Source organism: Schistocerca nitens, chromosome 5 (assembly GCF_023898315.1).
Source record: "Schistocerca nitens isolate TAMUIC-IGC-003100 chromosome 5, iqSchNite1.1, whole genome shotgun sequence".
Taxonomy (NCBI): Eukaryota; Metazoa; Arthropoda; class Insecta; order Orthoptera; family Acrididae; genus Schistocerca; species Schistocerca nitens.
The window spans coordinates 280,512,834-280,536,157 of NC_064618.1; the positions used below are offsets into that span (position 1 = coordinate 280,512,834).

The window sequence follows — 23,324 nt, forward strand, 5'->3', positions numbered from 1 at the left end:
ATGTCAGATTTTTACATTTTTAAGGCTGATTGTGCAATTGTTGAAGAAAGACAGAAGTGGAAATAAGGAAAACTGGACATTACCTGCTGATCAGAATTTGGAAATGTGCAGCAAGACATGTAACTTGTGTGAGTACCAACTGTTTTTTTCTTTGTTGAAACATCTTCCTCAAGGCTCAATGGGTATACTGTGACCTTGTTGTCTAAACCTCTGGAAACAAAACACAAAAATATTCAAACAACTATGCACACAGCTACATTCTGAAGCTGTTTTAATCCTATCAAGAAAACTGTACAGCCGAATGAAATATGTTTTAATACTATTATGCTTCCATGACTGAGTTACAGTATATATGACCTTAAGAGTAAGATGTAACTGCGAACTTATCAGATGAACTGTTCACTAACTTTTGTGGTGGGGAGAATAAGGAACATGTGACCATGCAAAATAGAACACCATATTTATAGTGAGCATGAAGTAACCATAACAAGTACCATGACCAGTGCAAGAACACCATTGCTTATAGGGAAACACTATTTTAAAAAGCTTGACTTTACAGTGGTGCAACTTTCCATTTTCAAACCTCTGTGCATTCCAGATATGTAAATTACACTGAGAGTAGAATAGTCTAACATTACAGTAGAACATTTTAAAATAAAAACAGATAATGTCTTGTTGTTCTGAATAATATACTTCTTACTGGTTAATTGGTTTATTTGTCATTTTTGTTTCTCCGTGCTTATCACAATTTTTGCTTTATCATTTAAATAAAACTGGCTTATTCTATGTACATCCAAAGAGTTCTTTGATGTTCTAGCTCTCACACTAACAAGAGCTATAGAACACCATGATTGTTCCTTAGAAATTGAAAAATACAATACTACGACTGAATGCACATGATGACATATGAAAGCCAAAAATACGTAGTGCAAAGTCATTTTAATAAAAGCAATATCATAAGATATGACTTTCTTAGCTACTGTCAAGTACTGCATGAGAAGACTAACAATTGAATGTGAAAACAAAGTGAACAATGAAACATGTAATGGGACCAAACTCCAAGGCTGGAGAATGTAATTTACAGAATTAGTATTTCACTCTGCAGCAGAGTGTGCACTGTTTTCAAAACTTTCTCAGTGTAGTTAATATTTGATACTGATTTCTATTCTTATTACTTAGTCTTCCACCTGGAATTAGGAAACTATAAGGTAGTATGATGAATATTTTGAATTTTGCACTTTGGAACAGTGGGTTTTTGAGCCTTATTAGCATTTCTCGTGATTATGGCTGATTTCACCTGCCGTACTGGAGATTACCTTTTCATTTTAGACATAGCTAAGCACGTAAAAGATGCATAAATGTTTGAATTTCTCCTACTTTTCGTTAGTCTGTCATCTATCTTTCTTTTTTGGTCAATCTAACACACATTAAGCTTGTTACACAATCACCTGCCACATTTTAAGTGAAATTTTTTGATTTGTTTTAGATTAGATTCAGTTTCCTTTCCACAGGCTCAAAAATGATTTGAATATAAAAAGATTTGAATATAATACTCACTACCCTGATCATCTGTCAGGAGGTTGTCAAAATAGGTGAATACATTAAGTAAATTGGCACTGCTATTAGTTACAGAATTAATAACTGTCAGAACAAAACATACTTATACATTTTTAATAAATTTATCATACACAAAAAACCTAATATTGTCTGTAGTGCCCAAGTGCTGTCAGAACTGAAATATAACAGACATTTGTACTTAAGCTGGTCTAACCGTCTCTGTTAAGATATTCATCTACAGAGTAGATGTTCTTATTCCTAGTGTTGATACTACGTGTTGAGCTATTAGTTAGAAATAGAGATACATTACTTGCAACAAATTTAATTAAGAAATAAATATACTGAGAAGCAGTGGTTGGAATACAAAGTTCCTTGGACATGTTTCTACATGATGTTCTTGAATTTACAAATGAGTCATAGTACACGCTTTTGCATGCTAAAAACTTTTTCTCAGTTTGATGAGTTACCCCAGAATGTGGTCTCTTATGGCATAATAGAAAGAAAGTAAGCAAAGTATGCAAGTTTTTTTTTATATTCTTGTCTGCTACCTCTGTCATCATTCTCACTGCAAATACAGACTTGTTTAGGCACTTCTGAAATTCTGTGGTATGCCCTTCCCAACTTGAATTTATTATCAAAATGTAATCATACTTAAATCATCTTTCCAAGTCTATTACCTGACCAATTGTCTATTTTCATGTCCATCCTAATAATTTCAAACATGCATCTCTATTACTCATTGATCAACTCTGTTTCTGAAGAGTTATCACTTAAGTTCATCTACTTCAAAACTGGTAATGCACACAGACTGTAAACTTCCCTTTTCAGACACATCAGAAGATTAGCTTTAAACAATATTAGATTATTAAAAGCACTTCAGACCATTTTTGCTCTTCCATTTGCTATCTTGTCCTTGCCTTCAACTTTCCTAAATATAAAAACTGATCAACTGGTCCTATGAGTCCAGTGCTAATTTGTACAATTTTCCTTTCTCTCAGTCTATTATACATTATCATACCCTTATAATAAATTATTTTCACACCCAATTCCAGACTATCAAGTCCATCCATTCAATACTGATTACTCACCAAGTGGTAGCACACAGAAACTTGTGGAATGACATATAATTGATGGCTTTAGGGGTAATGGGTTTCTTCTTGTGACAGAAGAGAGGAAGGGGTTGAAATAGGCAAAGTTCAGTTTCCAATGATAAAGAAATTAATCTATTCTTGCACTTGCAGTAGGCTGGGCATGTACCCAGACATATATTTATAACTTACTGTTAGTATAACTCACTCTTTTTTTAAATAAAAAAAAAGTGATAACAATAATAAACCCCGTGGAGGCCCGGGAAAAGAATAGGCTTCTGGTATGTTCTACCAGTCGTAAAAAGGTGACGAAAAGAACAAACCACTAATAGGGCTAACCCCCCTTTTAGTGTGATTAGTTGGTTCAGGACAGAACTAAAGAAGTCTCGGACAAGCGCCGTCATGGTCGGGGACGACGCTTGAACCCTATGCCTGCCCACAATGGTAACGACACTGCAAGCCAACTGGAAAATGATTTAAATTCAAATAGAGGTGTTTTGCAGGATATGCTTCCTGCAACCACCCTAGAAGGAAAACAAAGACAGAGGATAAGATGGTCAGATGAAGTTAACCGACACCTCATGTTCTGTTATTACCCAGCAACAAACCTAGGAACCAACACAACTGGATACAGATCACAAGTATACACAACATTTATTACAAGATACCCAGAATTAAAATTTTTAACAGAACAACGACTAGCTGATCTGATCCGTGTAATAATTAAAATAACAGGATACCCCAGTCAGAATTAGAAAACATCAAACAACAAGTACAACAAATACTGGAACAAAATAATGTGCAATCAGAAGAAGAAGAAGAAGAAGAAGAAGAAAATACAGTAATGGATTCAAACATCCCAGAGCAAACAAACAAAGAACAACACGCATCAATTAAACAATCAGAGGAAAACGAAATCTTAACACAGCCACCAGAACAAGCACAAATAGAACACGAAGTGACACACATGTTAGATATAGAAGAAAAATTTCAGCTGACATATATAGAATACAAAGACACAAATACAGACATTAGACCATTCTAGGATAGACCACCAAATAACCCACCAGTCGAAACAACAATAAAAACTATCAACACAATCATACACAACAAAATAAATGAAAACACAACTATGGAAGAGTTACAACTACTGGTTTATATAGGAGCACTCACTACACTAAATATACACACTAGGCAGAGATCAGAACCAACCAACACACAGAAGAAACCCACAAAACCAGCATGGCAACACAGGCTACAGATCAGAATAGAAAAACTGAGAAAAGACATCGGACAACCAACACAATTTATAAGAAATGAAATGTCAGAAAAAAAACGAAAAAGGTTAGGTAAAATCTCACAACAAGAAGCGATAGAGCATTTAGATGAAAAGAAGCAGAAATTACAAGCATTGGCCAAACGACTTAGAAGATACAAAAAAAGTGAAAATAGAAGGAAACAAAACCAAATATTCAACACAAACCAAAACAAATTTTACCAGACAATAGATAACACACACATTAAAATAGACAATCCACCAAACATAGCAGACATGGAACACTTCTGGAGCAACATATGGTCAAACCCGGTACAACATAACAGGCATGCACGGTGGATACATGCAGAAACAGACACATACAATATGATACCACAAATGCCTGAAGTGATAATTTTGCAACATGAAGTCACCCAAGCAATTAATTCTACTCACAATTGGAAAGCCCCTGGAAAAGATAAAATAGCAAATTTCTGGCTAAAAAGTTCACCTCAACACATTCACATCTAACTAAATTATTTAACATATAAAACAAAGATGATGTGACTTACCAAATGAAAGTGCTGGCAGGTCGACAGACACACAAACAAACACAAACATACACACAAAATTCAAGCTTTCGCAACAAGCTGTTGCCTCATCAGGAAAGAGGGGAAGGAGAGGGAAAGACGAAAGGATGTGGGTTTTAAGGGAGAGGGTAAGGAGTCATTCCAATCCCGGGAGCGGAAAGACTTACCTTAGGGGGAAAAATGGACGGGTATAGACTCGCACACACACACATATCCATCCACACATATACAGACACAAGCAGACATATTTATCTTTAAATCGAATCATCGACTGCTGAAAAAAATTTATTTTATGTAGTATGGAAAGCACAACATGTGGTGAGTGTGAGATTTCTCCATACATGGATGCTGACTGAATGGCAATGAAGACAACATTGCTACTGGAAGGGGCCATGCTGGCAGTGACTCGCATTTGGTCACACTGCCTGTTCTTAATGTTTTCTATGTGCAGTGGATCCCTGCCTTGGAGTTGTGCTGGACTCCATGAATGAAGATGGCTGTGACAATAAAAAACTCGTGGAACAAAAGAAGTTTGAGAGTAGTGTCTGCTGTAAATTTTGACTCTGATCAGTGCGAATATATTTGACATACACTTGTCAAGCAGACAGAACTGTTGGAAGTAGTTTCTCAAGTGTAAAAAGCTGTTATAATATATGTGTTTTACGAAAGAAGAAAATTCTCTCAATTAGTAATACACAGAGTAGTAATAACAAAAATTTGGCAAGACACATGAAAAAATTGGTAATTTTCCTTGTATTAAGTATGGAAGGCATTGTCCTTGGCAACTACATCAACTGTGAAGACTACTCGATGCAGCAATCATTAACAATACTGCATTTGAAAAAAGTTTGCGAAGAACTGGGCTACTGAGAAGACAATTTTAAACTCTTCAGCACTAGGAAAGAAAAGAAGAAATTTAAGTTGCCGAGAAATCATTATTAAATTACTCAACAACAATTACAAAGGAGAATAAAATACGAATGTGAGATGTGGAAGGTTGATGATTCTGGAGTTGGTGGCTGTTTTTTGAATCATTGGTTCCATGTCATCCCATGCCAGCTGGCATCAGTTACATTGGCAGAACATAAAATACAGTTACGCTGGCAGCACATAAAATACCAGTGTCAACCACTACCATGGCAATTCTCATTGCAGCTTTCTCCCTGTGACAATCTAGCTTTTCACTGGCAACTCATCATATCGAGTGAAACTGCAAGAAGTCATGGGTGATCTGTATTTGAACCAAAATAATGCATTTTGGGTTGGTGGTGATGTGTGTTGTGAGAAATTAGAAGTGAGTAGCTGGCCAAAAAGTCTGCGTTACTGGTTTTAGAATACTGGGCCCACAGACAACTCGTTAGCACTTTTTACATTGATTATTCAATTTTTCTTTTAATGTCTATGATAAGAGCGGATGTTAGTCTGACAGAATGGTTCCAGCTGTGGAGCACAAATTTTAGGCATAAATGGAGGAATATTTAAGCACAGAGCTCACTACTAAGCTCCACACTTCAATTGTGAATCTAAGTACAAAAGTAGATATCATGAATGCTAACCTGAAACAGCATATCTGGGAGTCTTGCAACAAGAAACAAGAGCTAAAAACAAAAATAAACAACTTCCAAACAATTTTATCCACTTCACAAGAGGAGCTACATACAGAGATAAACCAGCAATGTGATCTTGTAAGAAATGAAGTTTTGGAACAGTTTAGGGAGATAGATCAGAATTTTAAACAAACAGAAGAATTAAATGAGCCAAAGTTTAAAAAAGTAAATGAACGTATTTCATGGATGCAGTTAAAGTTACACATGTTAGAGCAGGGTAAAGATTTGGACATAACAGCTTTACCAAACTCGACACTTTACCTGACGCGACTTTTGCAACTTTGCACAAATGTGTGAATGAATTAATTACTCAAAAGGTACAAGAAACGATAAATTCATTGGTCAGTACACCAGTGTCCACAATTGGTTTAGAAAAACCAGAAGGGGAAGCATGAAAGTTTTGGGAACGTCTTAGTAAAACCACAGAGAAATGATGTAAATGGAAATTTAATGTAAGTAATGGGCTTTCAACAGAACTAGTCTGAAGAATATGTAGAGATTTAAGATTTATTTACACCCACACCCATGGAGATGGCTGTAATATTTCATCTAGAGGGGATCATTATACATTACTGATGTGATGTCTCTCTCATATGGCCTGGTGTCCTTTTGTATGAACTTTTATTTAATTAAGAAGAGTATACAAGGATTTTATTTACACTGATATTAATTTATGTACTTACCTCAGGCAATACAGTGATGGTACTTATTTATTTGTTTATTATTCCAAGAAAAGAGGAGACAAGAAAGATGGAACTCAGAATATTGAGAACCAATTAAGAAAACACGCAAGGAACAGATTGTGCCAATATAATCAAAATTAAGTAGAGCCAGATTTTAAATTAAAGACTTAGTGTTAGTGGGAGCCTATCAGCCAAGCTAAAATATGAAATGAGAAACACACAAATTTTTTGACTGATACGAAGGCCCTTATAAAGTAGTGGGTATATCGCACCCGAAAGCAGTATTTGCTGTAGACCCATTGAATGAAAACGGCCTCTACAGTGTCAATACAGTAAAGAAGTATTATGTTGTTGTTGTTGTCTCCAGTCCAGAGACCGGTCTGATGCAGCTCTCCATGCTACTCTATCCTGTGCAAGCTTCTTCATCTCCCAGTACCTACTACAACCTACATACTTCTGAATCTGTTTAGTGTATTAAAGAAGTATATCGCAAAAAAATTAAGTAGTAGGATAAATGAACTACTAGCCACTGCATTCTGAGATATTTCTCTCATACTCTATTGCAAACATCTTTGAGTTTGGTACAACAGTGGCTTGAGTAGTGTCTGACAACATCAAATAGATTACTAATAGGTATGGACATCATTACATATCAGCCACATCAAATCTGACAGGGGGAAAAATGAGGACTGAACCTCAGACTTACATTAAGTGGTGTGCTAACATCTGAATGATTAAAAACATGAGAATACAGTACTAATATCTAAAGCAAACAGTGCACAGAAGCAGTAAACAGAGTTAATGGTCAGGGTGACTATGATCACAGAGGAGTGCATGGGAATTTACTAGAAGCACGCACTTAGATCTATGAAATCCAATTCAAACAACAGGACTGAGACAGTCTTTTTTTTTTAAATAACTGTTTAATGTAGTAATAAGGAAAGAATAATAGGCTGGACAGTGTACCAGTATATAAATTAGAGGAATGATTGGATGTGTGGGTGTACCAAAAGAAAAGAATGACCCACACTAAAAGGAGAAAATAGAGAATATATATTGGGACACAATCTCCATCAGCAGTTTATATATGCATGTAGGAGTTGGCCCTCTGTGGAAGGTAGTGTATGGCCAGTGCCTACAGAGTTAGGATGTCAACAATTTGTTTGACTTACTCCTAAGTTGTGAGGTATAAATGCACTTTACTAATTTCAGTAATTCACCTGGAAGTGCAGCTAATACATGAATGATATGAAGGTGTGTGTGTGTGAACTTTCTGTGTATTAGTAATAATGCCATAAGAGGAATCTAATAACTAGGATAACATATGGTAGCTGCTCATTAGACGTATGTAACTCATCAGGTCCAGTGTCAGAAGGGAATGAAGCCAGCTGACAGCATAAGGGTGTGTACCGAAATGCATAACTGGTAGTGCTGATTGTGGCATACTAAGAGGAATCTATCTTTTACATGTACGAAGTTTTACATGGCTTTGTGGTCAAGTAGCATACAGCTTATTTGTAAAGAAATTTTTTACCAGGGGTATTTATAATTTTTGGTTTGTGTTTGAAATTCATCATGGTTGGGTTCATACACTACTGGCCATTAAACTTGCTACACCAAGAAGAAATGCAGATGATAAACGGGTATTCATTGGACAAATATATTGTACTAGAACTGACATGTGATTACATTTTCACGCAATTTGGGTGCAGAGATCCAGAGAAATCAGTACCCAGAACAACCACCTCTGGCTGTAATAATGGCCTTGATACGCCTGGTCATTGAGTCAGAGCTTGGATGGCGTGTACAGGTACAGCTGCCCATGCCGCTTCAACACGATACCACAGTTCATCAAGAGTAGTGACTGGCGTATTGTGATGAGCCAGTTGCTCGGACACCATTGACCAGACGTTTTCAATTGGTGAGAGATCTGGAGAATGTGCTGGCCAGGGCAGTAGTTTAACATTTTCTGTATCCAGAAAGGCCCGTACAGGACCTGCAACATGTGGTCGTGCATTATCCTGCTGAAATGTAGCGTTTCACAGGGATCGAATGGAGGGTAGAGCCACGGGTCGTAACACATCGGAAATGTAACGTCCACTGTTCAAAGTGCCGTCAGTGCAAACTAGAGGTGACTGAGACGTGTAACCAATGGCACCCCATACCATCACGCCAGGTGATACGCCAGTATGGCGATGACGAATACATGCTTCCAATGTGCGTTCACCACGATGTCGCCAAAAACGGATGCGACCATCATGATGCTGTAAACAGAACATGAATTCATCCGAAAAAATGATGTTTTGCCATTTGTGCACCCAGGTTCATCGTTGAGTACACCATCGCAGGTACTCCTGTCTGTGATGCAGCGTCAAGGGTAACCGCAGCCATGGTCTCCGAGCTGATAGTCCATGCTGCTGCAAATGTTGTCGAACTGTTCATGCAGATTGTTGTTGTCTTGCAAACGTCCCTATCTGTTGACTCAGGGATCGAGATGTGCCTGCACAATCTGTTACAGCCATGCAGATAAGATGCCTGTCATCTTGACTGCTAGTGATACGAGGCCGTTGGGATCCAGCACGGCGTTCCGTATTACCCTCCTGAACCCACCAATTCCATATTCTGCTAACAGTCATTGGATCTCGACCAACACAAGCAGCAATGTCGCGATACGATAAACCGCAATCGCGACAGGCTACAATCCGACCTTTATCAAAGTCGGAAACGTGATGGTAGGCATTTCTCCTCCTTACACGAGGCATCACAATGTTTCACCAGGCAACGCCTGTCAACTGCTATTTGTGTATGAGAAATCGGTTGGAAACTTTCCTCATGTCAGCACGTTGTAGGTGTCGCCACTGACACGTGGCATATATGGTTATCATATCACTTTGTTAAAGTGATGTGTTGCACAGGTTATTTAGGGCGGATGAATGGTGATCATCGACTGCTGAAGAAAATTTATTTAATGTAGTCTGGAAAGCGGGACATGCATGCTGAGTGTGGGGTTTCTCTGTATGTGTATGTTGATGGAATGGCAATGGACATGGCATTGCTACTGGATGTGACAAGTGTACAAGATGGCGACGTGTGTAGATATCCGCGATTTTACTCCAAAAATAAGTTACAGTGAAGCCGTTAAAAATTCGTGTGTAAGGTGCAAAAGTGAATTATTAAAGTATAATGAGTGTATTGCTAGTTTACAATGTGTAATCAGCAGTCTAAGAATAGAAATCGACAGCCTGAAGTCCGAAAATATGGAACTGAAGTCGAAGCGAAACATGGATCCATTGCTTCAAGACAGACAGAAGGACAAAAACTTTCGCCAGAACATGGCTACATTGGTGCAAAACGACGCTGATAAATCATCAGAATGGAAGGTAGTACACAACAAGCGTCAAACAATCGGCACTAAAACTTCGTCTACAGCAAATGTTTCGAGGTTCGAGAATGTAAACAATCTTGATGTACTTTGTTCTAGTAATAGTCTCACAGGAAGTGAAAACCATCGTAAGAAGAGTGTACCGATAAACTATCGGAAAAAGGTTAGGTTTGATCTTCCAAAGCCACAACGTTCAGTTAACAGCAATGAAAGTGGCAGTGGTGTGATCCAGTCTGCTGTGAGTGAAACATCAACAAATCATTTTCACATTTTTGCTGATAGTCATGGTAGAGGCATGGCTGATATAGTGAAAAGCAGTTTTAATGCTGCCGATGTTTGTGGAATTGTGAAGCCAGGTGCTAAACTTCAAGAAGTTGTAGCGGGGTGTGATCCTGAAAAAGTAAAAAACGAGTGTGTGATCTTAATAGGTGGCTCAAACAATGTTGCCTGCAACGAAGGGAATGATGTCATACAGTCGCTCAGGAAGAAAATATCGGCGCTTCATCAGTCCAAGTCCACAGTGCCTGTTCTTAAATTTTTCTCCATGCAGTGGATCCCTGCATCAGAGCTGCACTGGCCTCCATGGGGAAAAAGACAGAAGTGAATAGCATAAACAAGTCACGGAACAAAAGTAGTTCAAGAGTAGGATCTGTTATGAACGGTGACTCTGATCGTTGTGAATCTACTTGAAATACTCTTGTCAAGCAGACAGAATTGTTTGAAGTTGTTTTTTGAGAGTAAAAAAGTTGTTATAATATATGTTGTTTATGAAAGAATAAAATTCTCTCATTTAGTAGTGTACTGAGTTTCCAACTCTCAGCAGAATGCTAAGAAGGAGAAGACTCAGCGATATGAGGCATACATGGTACAGATAATGCTGATTTGGAGAGAGAAAAAGATTTTCAAGTCAAGATGTAGATAATGAGAAAAAGGCGTCTTGACAAGAGCTGCCTACCCTCCTGCTACCATACTGGATTATTCAGCAAAAACTGCTACAGAGATACCCAGGAGACATTTCAGTAAGTACTTAGAAAATGAAATGTTACAAAATGTGTTCCTATTCTCAGTGTGTGATGTGTGCTTTTTTTTTTATTTTACAAGTCTCCTTGCGTAGGACTAAATTGAGGAGTAAATCTCCATGGTCCTGGAATGTGTCGGCACAGGAAATTACAACAGAAAAGTAATCATAAAAAATAAGAAACTCAATGATTAATGGAAAATCTCATATAAAGATGTGAAACAAATACTAACAAAGAGATAGAGGGGCTGGCCAGTACTTACCTCAGCTCAGTACAGCCGATAAGATACACAAAAAACAGAACCGAAAATTTACGTTCCTAGCTTTCGGAACAAATGTTCCTTCATCAGGGAGGAGAGAGGGGAAAGAAAGGGAAGAAGGGAAAGTAGATTCAGTTACTCACAACACTGGTTATGAAGCAACAGGGAAAGGAAAAACAGGGAGGGTAGCAAGAATGGAGGCATGGTTGTCAGAGGGAAGCCAAAGATATTCTACTGTAAGTACTGTGCCAGCTTCAAACCAAAGAGGATGCATAGAGAAGTAAAGAGGTATATAGTATAAAGATAAACACAACTATGTAGGATGAAAAGATGTGTGAATGGCTAAAGAGGAAAGGGAAAGAGGAGAAGACTGAAGAGTAAATGGGAGTATATATATATATATATATATATATATATATATATATATATATATATATATATATATATATAAGATGATGAGACTTACCAAACAAAAGCGCTGGCAGGTCGATAGACACACAAACAACCACAAATATACACACAAAATTCAAGCTTTCGCAACAAACTGTTGCCTCATCAGGAAAGAGGGAAGGAGAGGGAAAGACGAAAGGATGTGGGTTTTAAGGGAGAGGGTAAGGAGTCATTCCAATCCCGGGAGCGGAAAGACTTACCTTCCGCTCCCGGGATTGGAATGACTCCTTACCCTCTCCCTTAAAACCCACATCCTTTCGTCTTTCCCTCTCCTTCCCTCTTTCCTGATGAGGCAACAGTTTGTTGCGAAAGCTTGAATTTTGTGTGTATATTTGTGGTTGTTTGTGTGTCTATCGACCTGCCAGCGCTTTTGTTTGGTAAGTCTCATCATCTTTCTTTTTAGATATATTTTTTCCACGTGGAATGTTTCCCTCTGTTATATATATATGGAAACATTCCACGTGGGAAAAATATATCTAAAAACAAAGATGATGTGATTTACCAAATGAAAGCGCTGGCACGTCGATACACACACAAACAAACACAAACATACACACAAAATTCAAGCTTTCGCAACAAACTGTTGCCTCATCAGGAAAGAGGGAAGGAGAGGGAAAGACGAAAGGATGTGGGTTTTAAGGGAGAGGGTAAGGAGTCATTCCAATCCCGGGAGCGGAAAGACTTACCTTATGGGGAAAAAAGGACGGGTATACACTCGCACACACACACATTTCCATCCACACATATACAGACACAAGCAGACATATTTAAAGGCAAAGAGTTTGGGCAGAGATGTCAGTCGAGGCAGAAGTGCAGAGGCAAAGATGTTGCTGAATGACAGGTGAGGTATGAGTGGCGGCAACTTGAAATTAGCGGAGATTGAGGCCTGGTGGATAACGGGAAGAGAGGATATATTGAAGAGCAAGTTCCCATCTCCGGAGTTCGGATAGGTTGGTGTTAGTGGGAAGTATCCAGATAACCCGGAGTGTAACACTGCGCCAAGATGTGCTGGCCGTGCACCAAGGCATGTTTAGCCACAGGGTGATCCTCATTACCAACAAACACTGTCTGCCTGTGTCCATTCATGCGAATGGACAGTTTGTTGCTGGTCATTCCCACATAGAATGCATCACAGTGTAGGCAGGTCAGTTGGTAGATCACGTGGGTGCTTTCACACGTGGCTCTGCCTTTGATCGTGTACACCTTCCGGGTTACAGGACTGGAGTAGGTGGTGGTGGGAGGGTGCATGGGACAGGTTTTACACCGGGGGCGGTTACAAGGGTAGGAGCCAGAGGGTAGGGAAGGTGGTTTGGGGATTTCATAGGGATGAACTAAGAGGTTACGAAGGTTAGGTGGACGGCGGAAAGACACTCTTGGTGGAGTGGGGAGGATTTCATGAAGGATGGATCTCATTTCAGGGCAGGATTTGAGGAAGTCGTATCCCTGCTGGAGAGCCACATTCAGAATCTGATCCAGTCCCGGAAAGTATCCTGTCACAAGTGGGGCACTTTTGTGGTTCTTCTGTGGGAGGTTCTGGGTTTGAGAGGATGAGGAAGTGGCTCTGGTTATTTGCTTCTGTACCAGGTCAGGAGGGTAGTTGCGGGATGCGAAAGCTGTTGTCAGGTTGTTGGTGTAATGCTTCAGGGATTCTGGACTGGAGCAGATTCGTTTGCCACGAAGACCTAGGCTGTAGGGAAGGGACCGTTTGATGTGGAATGGGTGGCAGCTGTCGTAATGGAGGTACTGTTGCTTGTTGGTGGGTTTGATGTGGACGGACATGTGAAGCTGGCCATTGGACAGGTGGAGGTCAACATCAAGGAAAGTGGCATGGGATTTGGAGTAGGACCAGGTGAATCTGATGGAACCAAAGGAGTTGGGTTGGAGAGGAAATTCTGGAGTTCTTCTTCACTGTGAGTCCAGATCATGAAGATGTCATCAATAAATCTGTACCAAACTTTGGGTTGGCAGGCTTGGGTAACCAAGAAGGCTTCCTCTAAGCGACCCATGAATAGGTTGGTGTATGAGGGGGCCATCCTGGTACCCATGGCTGTTCCCTTTAATTGTTGGTATGTCTGGCCTTCAAAAGTGAAGAAGTTGTGGGTCAGGATGAAGCTGGCTAAGGTAATGAGGAAAGAGGTTTTAGGTAGGGTGGCAGGTGATCGGCGTGAAAGGAAGTGCTCCATCGCAGCGAGGCCCTGGACGTGTGGGATATTTGTGTATAAGGAAGTGGCATCAATGGTTACAAGGATGGTTTCCGGGGGTAACGGATTGGGTAAGGATTCCAGGTGTTCGAGGAAGTGGTTGGTGTCTTTGATGAAGGATGGGAGACTGCATGTAATGGGTTGAAGGTGTTGATATATAAACAAGGAAAAGGAGTAAGACTATACATGTAGATTTTCAATGTGTAAGTGTGTGTGTGTGTGTGTGTGTGTGTGTGTGTGTGTGTGTATAGAGGGAGGGACAAATCTCTGTTCCCAATAGCACAAAATAGTTTTTAAATATGACACCCACATCACTAATGCAACTGTAAGTAGTGTAAATGAAATCAGACAATGGAAACTCCAGGTAGGAGCATCAACAATGTAGAAAAAGAATCACCTGTAATACTAGAAGGCATTTCACTTACATAATTGCATTCCGGCCCAAGATGTTGGACTTGGTGGTCATGTACGCATGAGGGTGCGTGCTTGTATGTACAAATGGTGTGTGTTTCTCTTTTGCTGATGAAGGCTATGGCTGAAAGCTTTATGTGAGTGTCTTTTAATTGTAACCACCTGCAACTTAACATGCCTTTTTTATTACGGTAAGTAGCAATCTGTCTTTTCCGACATTGTAAATGTAATTAAAATACACAAAGTGTAATGATTTAAAAAAGTGTTTTACCTTTCTATGTTGTTGGTATTGTTTCTTACAGGTATTTGAAAATTGCTATGGGCCAAAACTGGCCAGTAACCTAATGTAATATAGGACTCAATAAAGATAATCTTGTGTAATATATTTGACAACCTGTGGTGGATACTTAAAATGGCTCGAGCATTCAAAAATTATGTTGAGACTGCAGAACGACACACGATGAGACTAATGGAGCCTTAAGGTAAGTTAGGATTAGATGTCAGAATAAAAATGTGTGTAATCAAAAATACATGATGAGCCAAGACATACATCCACTATCCACCACGAGACTAAATGCCACCTGGTAGCATTGCAGGCATGCGATGTGGTAAGAGGAGTATAGAAGTTGAGCAGGGATGAATGGGGAATCATTCTGGCAAAATACATGCCACAAATGGGGAAATCTACTGACATAAGTGACTTTGACAAAAGTTTAATGAGCCTTCAGCCTTACTGCAGTTACTATTTATAGTTTTCTGTTCCTCTCAATCATATCTGGGGTGTGTATTTTCAGTTAATAATAGAATAATTATTGATCCTTGGAAATTTGTGGTAAGGTCTTATGGGACCAAACTGCTGAGGTCATCGGTCCCTAAGCTTACACACTACTTAATCTAACTTAAACTTACTCATGCTAACGATGACAAACACACCCATAACCCGAGGGAGGACTCAAACGTCTGACGGGGGAAGCCACGCAGACCTTGACAAGACGCCTCAGACCACTCGGCTATCCCGCGTGGCCACACAGTCATAGAATACTCATTAAATTCCAAAGGACTGCCACCAGACAGTATAACCATTGGGCATAATACCAATTTTATCTCATATGTATCTGTGAAACAATGCAGCACACTATGGAGGGGAGATTGTTACAGCCTGATGCCTGGAAATGAGCATTTTGGAAATGGCGAAGCTGTTCAGCTGTTCTCGTGCTGTTATAAACATCTATATAAAGTGGCTGGGCAATGGTAAAACCGCAAGTAGGCGACAGTGTGTTGGACATCAACATCTCACCACAAAACATTAGGATTCAAGATTTGTTCACTCTGTAATACATGATAGGTGGCGATTTGTGGCAGATCTGATGACAGAGTATATGCACAAGTGTTTCAGAGCATACTGTTCATTGCACAATGCTGAACATAGGACTTCACAGCAGATGACTCCTATATGTTTCCATGTTAATTCAATTACATTGTCAATTATGACTGCAGTGGGCAATGGATCATCGAGACTAGACCATGGATCAATGGAAATATGTCACCGGATTGGATGAATTACGTTTGTTGTTACACTAGGTCAATGGTTGTGATTGGAGACACTATTATCCATGTGAGCAGGTGCTCAAAATCTGCACTATGCCACAGGTGCAGGCTGGTGGGGAAGTATTACGCTACGGGGGACATTCACCTGGGCTTCTATGGGACCTGTGGCAGTAATCAAAGGCACCATGACAGTTATGGACTACATTAAAATTATTGTAGACCACTTGCATCCCTTCATGCTTGATGTCTTCCAGACGGTGATGGCATCTTGCTACATGATAACTGTCTGTGTCACAATGCCAGAATTGCGCAACAGTGATTTGAGGGACTTGATAGTGAACTCACATGATGTGATGTCATTAAATTCCTCCCATCTGAAACCAATGGAAAACATCTGTGACACTATCTGGTGACAACTTCTAGCCCACAAATCATAGGCAGAATATACTACGAGTTGTGGGAGACAATTCCAGACACATCTGAAAAATTGCAGAGACTTTTTATTTGTATACTGGATGGTTCCATTCTTGTTGAAACTATGCTTCCTGCTAACAGGACTGCGAAACAATGTGGAATGGATGCATTAAAATATTTATTTTAGTGAAACACGTAGAGTGAAGATGTACCTAGTACAATATGAAGCTATTTTTACACAAACATATTGAAATTAAAGTAGTAACCTTTCCCATTTCAGCTGAATTGCAGATGTAGCCTATCACACAAGTCCTTGACAAATGAACTAAGAACAAATTTATTTCATGTCTTCTATAAGCAAAACGAAACTACTCTAGGGTTTAATGAAAATAAACACTACTAGTCCTCAGGCGGCACAATGGTGGGGATGACAAACTTGGGGACAGTTCTTGTCAATCAACTGTGTATATATTGTTGCTGATGGAAATGGTGGTCATTTCACAGACTGCTGTAAAACTTTCCTGGACATATTTTGTGTTTTGAGTAAGGGGATTGTGACATTAACCAACAAACAGAAGGTGGGTCAAGTGTCATACCTCTGTAATGTAAGTGGCTCATACAACTGCAAATATACCAATGATGATATTTTACTGATATAGCAGTATATATATTGTCTATACCAAGGGAGAGGAGTCATTATCATATATGTAAGTCCTATAAAGAATACTTCAGCTGTGATATTAGTATCAGTCACTTATACAAAGCATTTAAAGTCAAATTTCCAGACACCAAAGTTAAAGAAATGTAATCTAAAATGTTTTCTCAATCCATTCTTCGGAGGACAAAGGTCAGATACTTGTAAGAAATGTGACTTGTTGAAGCTTGAGGTGAAAAGACACACAAATAACAGAAAAGCACAGAACAACACTGTAACTGCATCATAGGAAGGCAGAAAGTCAATGGCAAACATTAAGAATGATGAGACTTCTTCAGGTATGCCTGGACGTAACACTAGTACATTAGCAACTGATCTGCAACAAGTATTGGTTGTTCCAAGTCTTGGACACTGTGATATGTTATACTTACACCAGTTTTAATGTTACGAATTCTATGTTCATGCTCATGACAACAGTGAGGAAATAAAGTGTTCATGGAATGTCGGTGAAGGATCTCATAGAGCTAACAACACAACACCAAGTCCATTCCATGTCCTGAATTGCACTAAAATGCTGTTGTGTAGCTGGTAACAAAAGGAAACTTGTAGTTTGGTGTGGCAACTGATGTGGACAAAACAAACTGTGTCTTGTGGCCTATTTGACTGTGTAAACATAAGTATCTGGTTTTAGGCCACTGTTCCCAATCTTGTGATACAAATTCTGGCTTAATAGAAAATTGCAAGAAGATAGTTAAGTGCTAACAACATGTACATGATGATTCACAAGAAGAAATTAATTCAGCACACCGTTCTTCACCACTCAACACACTCATAAGGGAGGTTAAAAAATTTATCGACTTCCGACTGCTGCTGAGAGTTATCAACACAACGACACTGCACATCAGTTACGTTACACAAATTAAAAACACCTCACCTTGAACAGTGCATATCAAAAAGACATTCACTGACACTGAACAGTGAAAAAGTGTAAAAATTCTAAAGAAAGGCATAACTATTGACTTCATAAGACACTTATAAGAGTCGAGGGACATGAGAGGGAAGCAGCGGTTGGGAAGGGAGTGAGACAGGGTTGTAGCCTCTCCCCGATGTTATTCAATCTATATATTGAGCAAGCAGTAAAGGAAACAAAAGAAAAATTCAGAGTAGGTATTAAAATCCATGGAGAAGAAATAAAATCTTTGAGGTTCGCCAATGACATTGTAATTCTGTCAGACACAGCAAAGGACTTGGAAGAGCAGTTGAACGGAATGGACAGCATCTTGAAAGGGGGATATAAGATGAACATCAACAAAAGTAAAATGAGGATAATGGAATGTAGTCGAATTAAGTCAGGTGATGCTGAGGGAATTAGATTAGGAAATGAGACACTTAAAGTAGTAAAGGAGTTTTGCTATTTGGGGAGCAAAATAACTGATGATGGCTGAAATAGAGAGGATATAAAATGTAGACTGGCAATGGCAAGGAAAGCATTTCTGAAGAACAAAAATTTGTGAACATCAAGTATAGATTTAAATGTCAGGAAGTCGTTTCTGAAAGTATTTGTATGGAGTGTAGCCATGTATGGAAGTGAAACATGGACGATAAATAGTTTAGGCAAGAATAGAATAGAAGCTTTCAACATGTGGTGCTACAGAAGAATGCTGAAGATGATGGGTAGATCACATAACTAATGAGGAGGTATTGAATAGAATTGGGGAGAAGAGGAGTTTGTGGCACAACTTGACAAGAAGAAGGGATCGGTTGGTAGGACATGTTCTGAGGCATCATCAAGGGATCACAAATTTAGCATTGGAGGGCAGTGTGGAGGGTAAAAATCATAGAGGGAGACCAAGAGATGAATACACTAAGCAGATTCAGAAGGATGTAGGTTGCAGTAAGTACTGGGAGATGATGAAGCTTGCACGGGATAGAGTAGCATGGAGAGCTGCATCAAACCAGTCTCTGGACTGAAGACCACAACAACAACATTGACTTCATTCATACCCAGCTTTCAGTGCTGCAAAATATTCCATGACAGTCTGCTGAAAAATAGAAAGACTTGCTTGCTATGGTAGCCTTTATACCATATTACCAAGGGCAATTTTTTGGCCATTTCTGTAATGATAATGCAAACTGATTTCTCTTTCTTATTGTTTGTCATGTTCTAAGAAAATTATATTTAGGTATGTATTATGGCATGATATCTCTGTCGAACTTAGCCCATTTAGTATGAATAAGATAGTGTGCAAGATACCTTCTGCTCTCAAGTGTTTAATTCTCTCTTTCTGAACAATTCAATGCAATTTTATCTCAATTTGCAGTATAGTTTATACATATATTTTTTGTTCTATCTCAAAACAGTACTTTCATTCCTTAGCAATTTAGAATGTTAGATCTTCAATTTATTGTGTACACTCGTGTTTATTTGCACATCCATCTCACACTGACCTCCCCAACTATTAATCTGCTGTAAACACAACAAAACAAAAAGGACAATGGATAAAAAACAAGTAGGCATAAACAAACTGCCTACATTCTTAACACAATGTATTCTGGCATTGAAAAGCACTCAACAACTTGAAGCTGATCTGACCATCAATTGATATGGTCCAATGAGTGTGGCATGCTGTTTTCTTCCTCTATCCTGCCAGTTACAGGGAGAACTTAAAGGTTTACAAGCTTAATAATAGGCTACATTCACAGAAGGCAAATGATAGCTTACAACAGCAAGAAAACACGCTATTCAAATAGAAACAGAAATTGCTCAAATATGCAACATCCATTGTGCAAAATGAATAGAACATTACAAGAACTTGTGGTACAAAGAAACATGCTACACAGAGGACAGAGACAATGAAACTGAAATAGGATGCGTAGATGATTTATGTATGGATGAACTAAGATAAGCCCTCAACTCTACAAATAACACAAAAGCTCCCGGTACAGATAGCATAAACTCTGAACTGCTAAACTGTGAAGAAGTAGAGCTATTCCAGAAGCATGGTCACAAGCAAACGTAATATCGATGTTTAAACAACGAGACAAAAACATAACAGCTAGGACCTTTCTGATTCATTAAAGTTTCTTAAGAGCAGATTCTTACATAAATTAATTGTTGTTGTTGTTGTGGTCTTCAGTCCTGAGACTGGTTTGTTGCAGCTCTCCATGCTACTCTATCCTGTGCAAGCTTCTTCATCTCCCAGTACCTACTGCAACCTACATCCTTCTGAATCTGCTTAATGTATTCATCTCTTGGTCTCCCCCTACGATTTTTACCCTCCACACTGCCCTCCAATACTAAATTGGTGATCCCTTGATGCCTCAGAACATGTCCTACCAACCGGTCCCTTCTTCTCGTCAAGTTGTGCCACAAACTCCTCTTCTCCCCAATCCTATTCAGTACCTCCTCATTAGTTATGTGATCTACCCATCTAATCTTCAGCATTCTTCTGTAGCACCACATTTCAAAAGCTTCTATTCTCTTCTTGTCCAAACTATTTACCGTCCATGTTTCACTTCCATACATGGCTACATTCCATACAAATACTTTCAGAAATGACTTCCTGACACTTAAATCTATATTCGATGTTAACAAATTTCTCTTCTTCAGAAACGCTTTCCTTGCCATTGCCAGTCTACATTTTATATCCTCTCTACTTCGACCACCATCAGTTATTTTGCTCCCCAAATAGCAAAACTCCTTTACTACTTTAAGTGTCTCATTTCCTAATCTAATACCCTCAACATCACCCGATTTAATTCGACTACATTCCATTATCCTCGTTTTGCTTTTGTTGATGTTCATCTTATATCCTCCCTTCAAGACACCATCCATTCCGTTCAACTGCTCTTCCAAGTCCTTTGCTGTCTCTGACAGAATTACAATGTCATCGGCGAACCTCAAAGTTTTTACTTCTTCTCCATGAATTTTAATACCTACTCCGAATTTTTCTTTTGTTTCCTTTACTGCTTGCTCAATATATAGATTGAATAACATCGGGGAGAGGCTACAACCCTGTCTCACTCCTTTCCCAACCACTGCTTACCTTTAATGCCCCTCGACTCTTATGACTGCCATCTGGTTTCTGTACAAGTTGTAAATAGCCTTTCACTCCCTGTATTTTACCCCTGCCACCTTTAGAATTTGAAAGAGAGTATTCCAGTCAACATTGTCAAAAGCTTTCTGTAAGTCTACAAATGCTAGAAACATAGGTTTGCCTTTCCTTAATCTTTCTTCTAAGATAAGTCGTAAGGTCAGTATTGCCTCACGTGTTCCAACATTCTACGGAATCCAAACCGATCTTCCCCGAGGTCGGCTTCTACTAGTTTTTCCATTCGTCTGTAAAGAATTCGTGTTAGTATTTTGCAGCTGTGGCTCATTAAACTGATTGTTCGGTAATTCTCACATCTGTCCACACCTGCTTTCTTTGGGATTGGAATTATTATATTCTTCTTGAAGTCTGAGGGTATTTCGCCTGTTTCATACATCTTGCTCACCAGATGGTAGAGTTTTGTCAGGACTGGCTCTCCCAAGGCCGTCAGTAGTTCCAATGGAATGTTGTCTACTCCGGGGGCCTTGTTTCGACTCAGGTCTTTCAGTGCTCTGTCAAACTCTTCACGCAGTATCTTATCTCCCATTTTGTCTTCATCTACATCCTCTTCCATTTCCATAATATTGTCCTCAAGTACATCGCCCTTGTATAGACCCTCTATATACTCCTTCCACCTTTCTGCTTTCCCTTCTTTGCTTAGAACTGGGTTTCCATCTGAGCTCTTGATGTTCATACAAGTGGTTCTCTTATCTCGAAAGGTCTCTTTAATTTTCCTGTAGGCAGCATCTATCTTACCCCTAGTGAGATAAGCCTCAAAATCCTTACATTTGTCCTCTAGCCATCCCTGCTTAGCCATTTTGCACTTCCTGTCGATCTCATTTTTGAGACATTTGTATTCCTTTTTGCCTGCTTCATTTACTGCATAAATTAATTAAAAAGCTAATAACATGTCAACAATGTTACGATGAAATAAATCTGTACATTGTATTCCTCTTGCCTCAAGTAAAGACAGTAATTGGTAGGAATGTTTGAAACCATACTATTACCTTAAAATCACTGAAATACAGTTATAATTGTTGTCTATAACACATGTTTTAAATCTGATGTTATTTGAAAGTAAAGAACAGAGTCAAATTAAAATAAGTTTTACTAAGTAACTGCAAAGCATTATTCTGTCTGCCAGGGTCATTCTCGAAAGATTGTTATTACTGAAATGAAACACACTTTTATTTAAGCTAGGAAACATGCTAGGAAGAAATTATATTTGATATTTTATGAATAATCCACAAACATGTAATATGTATTGATATTATTTACATATTTGAATATTTTCATTGTAAATGAGGCTGATCTGTAATGAAATTCATATATGTTGTCTGTTCAAAAAATTCTGGAACGTTCGTAATTTCTGTTGACAGAGAGAAACTGTGGGAATTAGGAGGAAAAGTGAACATCCACAACATTTAATAAATGTTTTAAATAATCTGCGCAGATACATGGTATTAATTTTAGATGTAAATGGTACTCTAACACAGACTATAAGCACAAAGGAGGTAGACAAGGGTGTAACATTTCACCCATCCTTTTAAACATTTATTTAGATTATGCAATCTGGAAGCAGAAGGAGATTTTTTAACAAGGGAATTAAGATTAACAGAAATTTCCAATTTAATTGTCTTTTATATGCAGACAATGCCACAATGCAGGCTGAAAACGAAGATAACGTACAGAGGGGCATACATTTATTAGGTATGATTTGTAAAGAGTATCATTTGACAATTTTAGAAAAAAAAAAAAAAAAATACAAAAATCAAAAGAAAGCATGTTGTGCGACAAAAGTTCTGATTTTTTATTATTATTTTTATTTATTTATTTTTTTTACAACAGAATAATAGACGAGGTTTAACATTTTCACCATTTAGATTGTGGCATCACATATGACTATAACAAAGACGTAGAAAAAAATTAGCCAAGTTTTAGCACATATGTGGAACAAATGAAACGCACAAAGGAAGAGGAGTGAAATTTTATAAGAAAATTCTTGTTTATAGAAGTGAATTGTGGATTATACATAAACACTAAGAAATTTGCATCCAAGCAACAGAGATGAGATATCTAAGAGCAGGAAAGGGATGTGCACAAAAGCCAACAGA

At 38.6% G+C, this 23,324-nt stretch overlaps 1 protein-coding gene across 3 annotated transcripts in view; it reads right to left on the reverse strand.

Moving 5' to 3' along the window:
- Positions 1-23,324, reverse strand: part of LOC126259405 (guanine nucleotide-binding protein subunit beta-5) — a 179,679-nt gene that overhangs the window by 48,907 nt on the left and 107,448 nt on the right. For all 3 annotated transcript variants that reach the window (XM_049956181.1, XM_049956180.1, XM_049956179.1), the window contains one exon: positions 84-210. In XM_049956181.1, the coding sequence (XP_049812138.1) occupies positions 84-210 (127 nt within the window). The remainder of the gene's footprint in view (positions 1-83; positions 211-23,324) is intronic.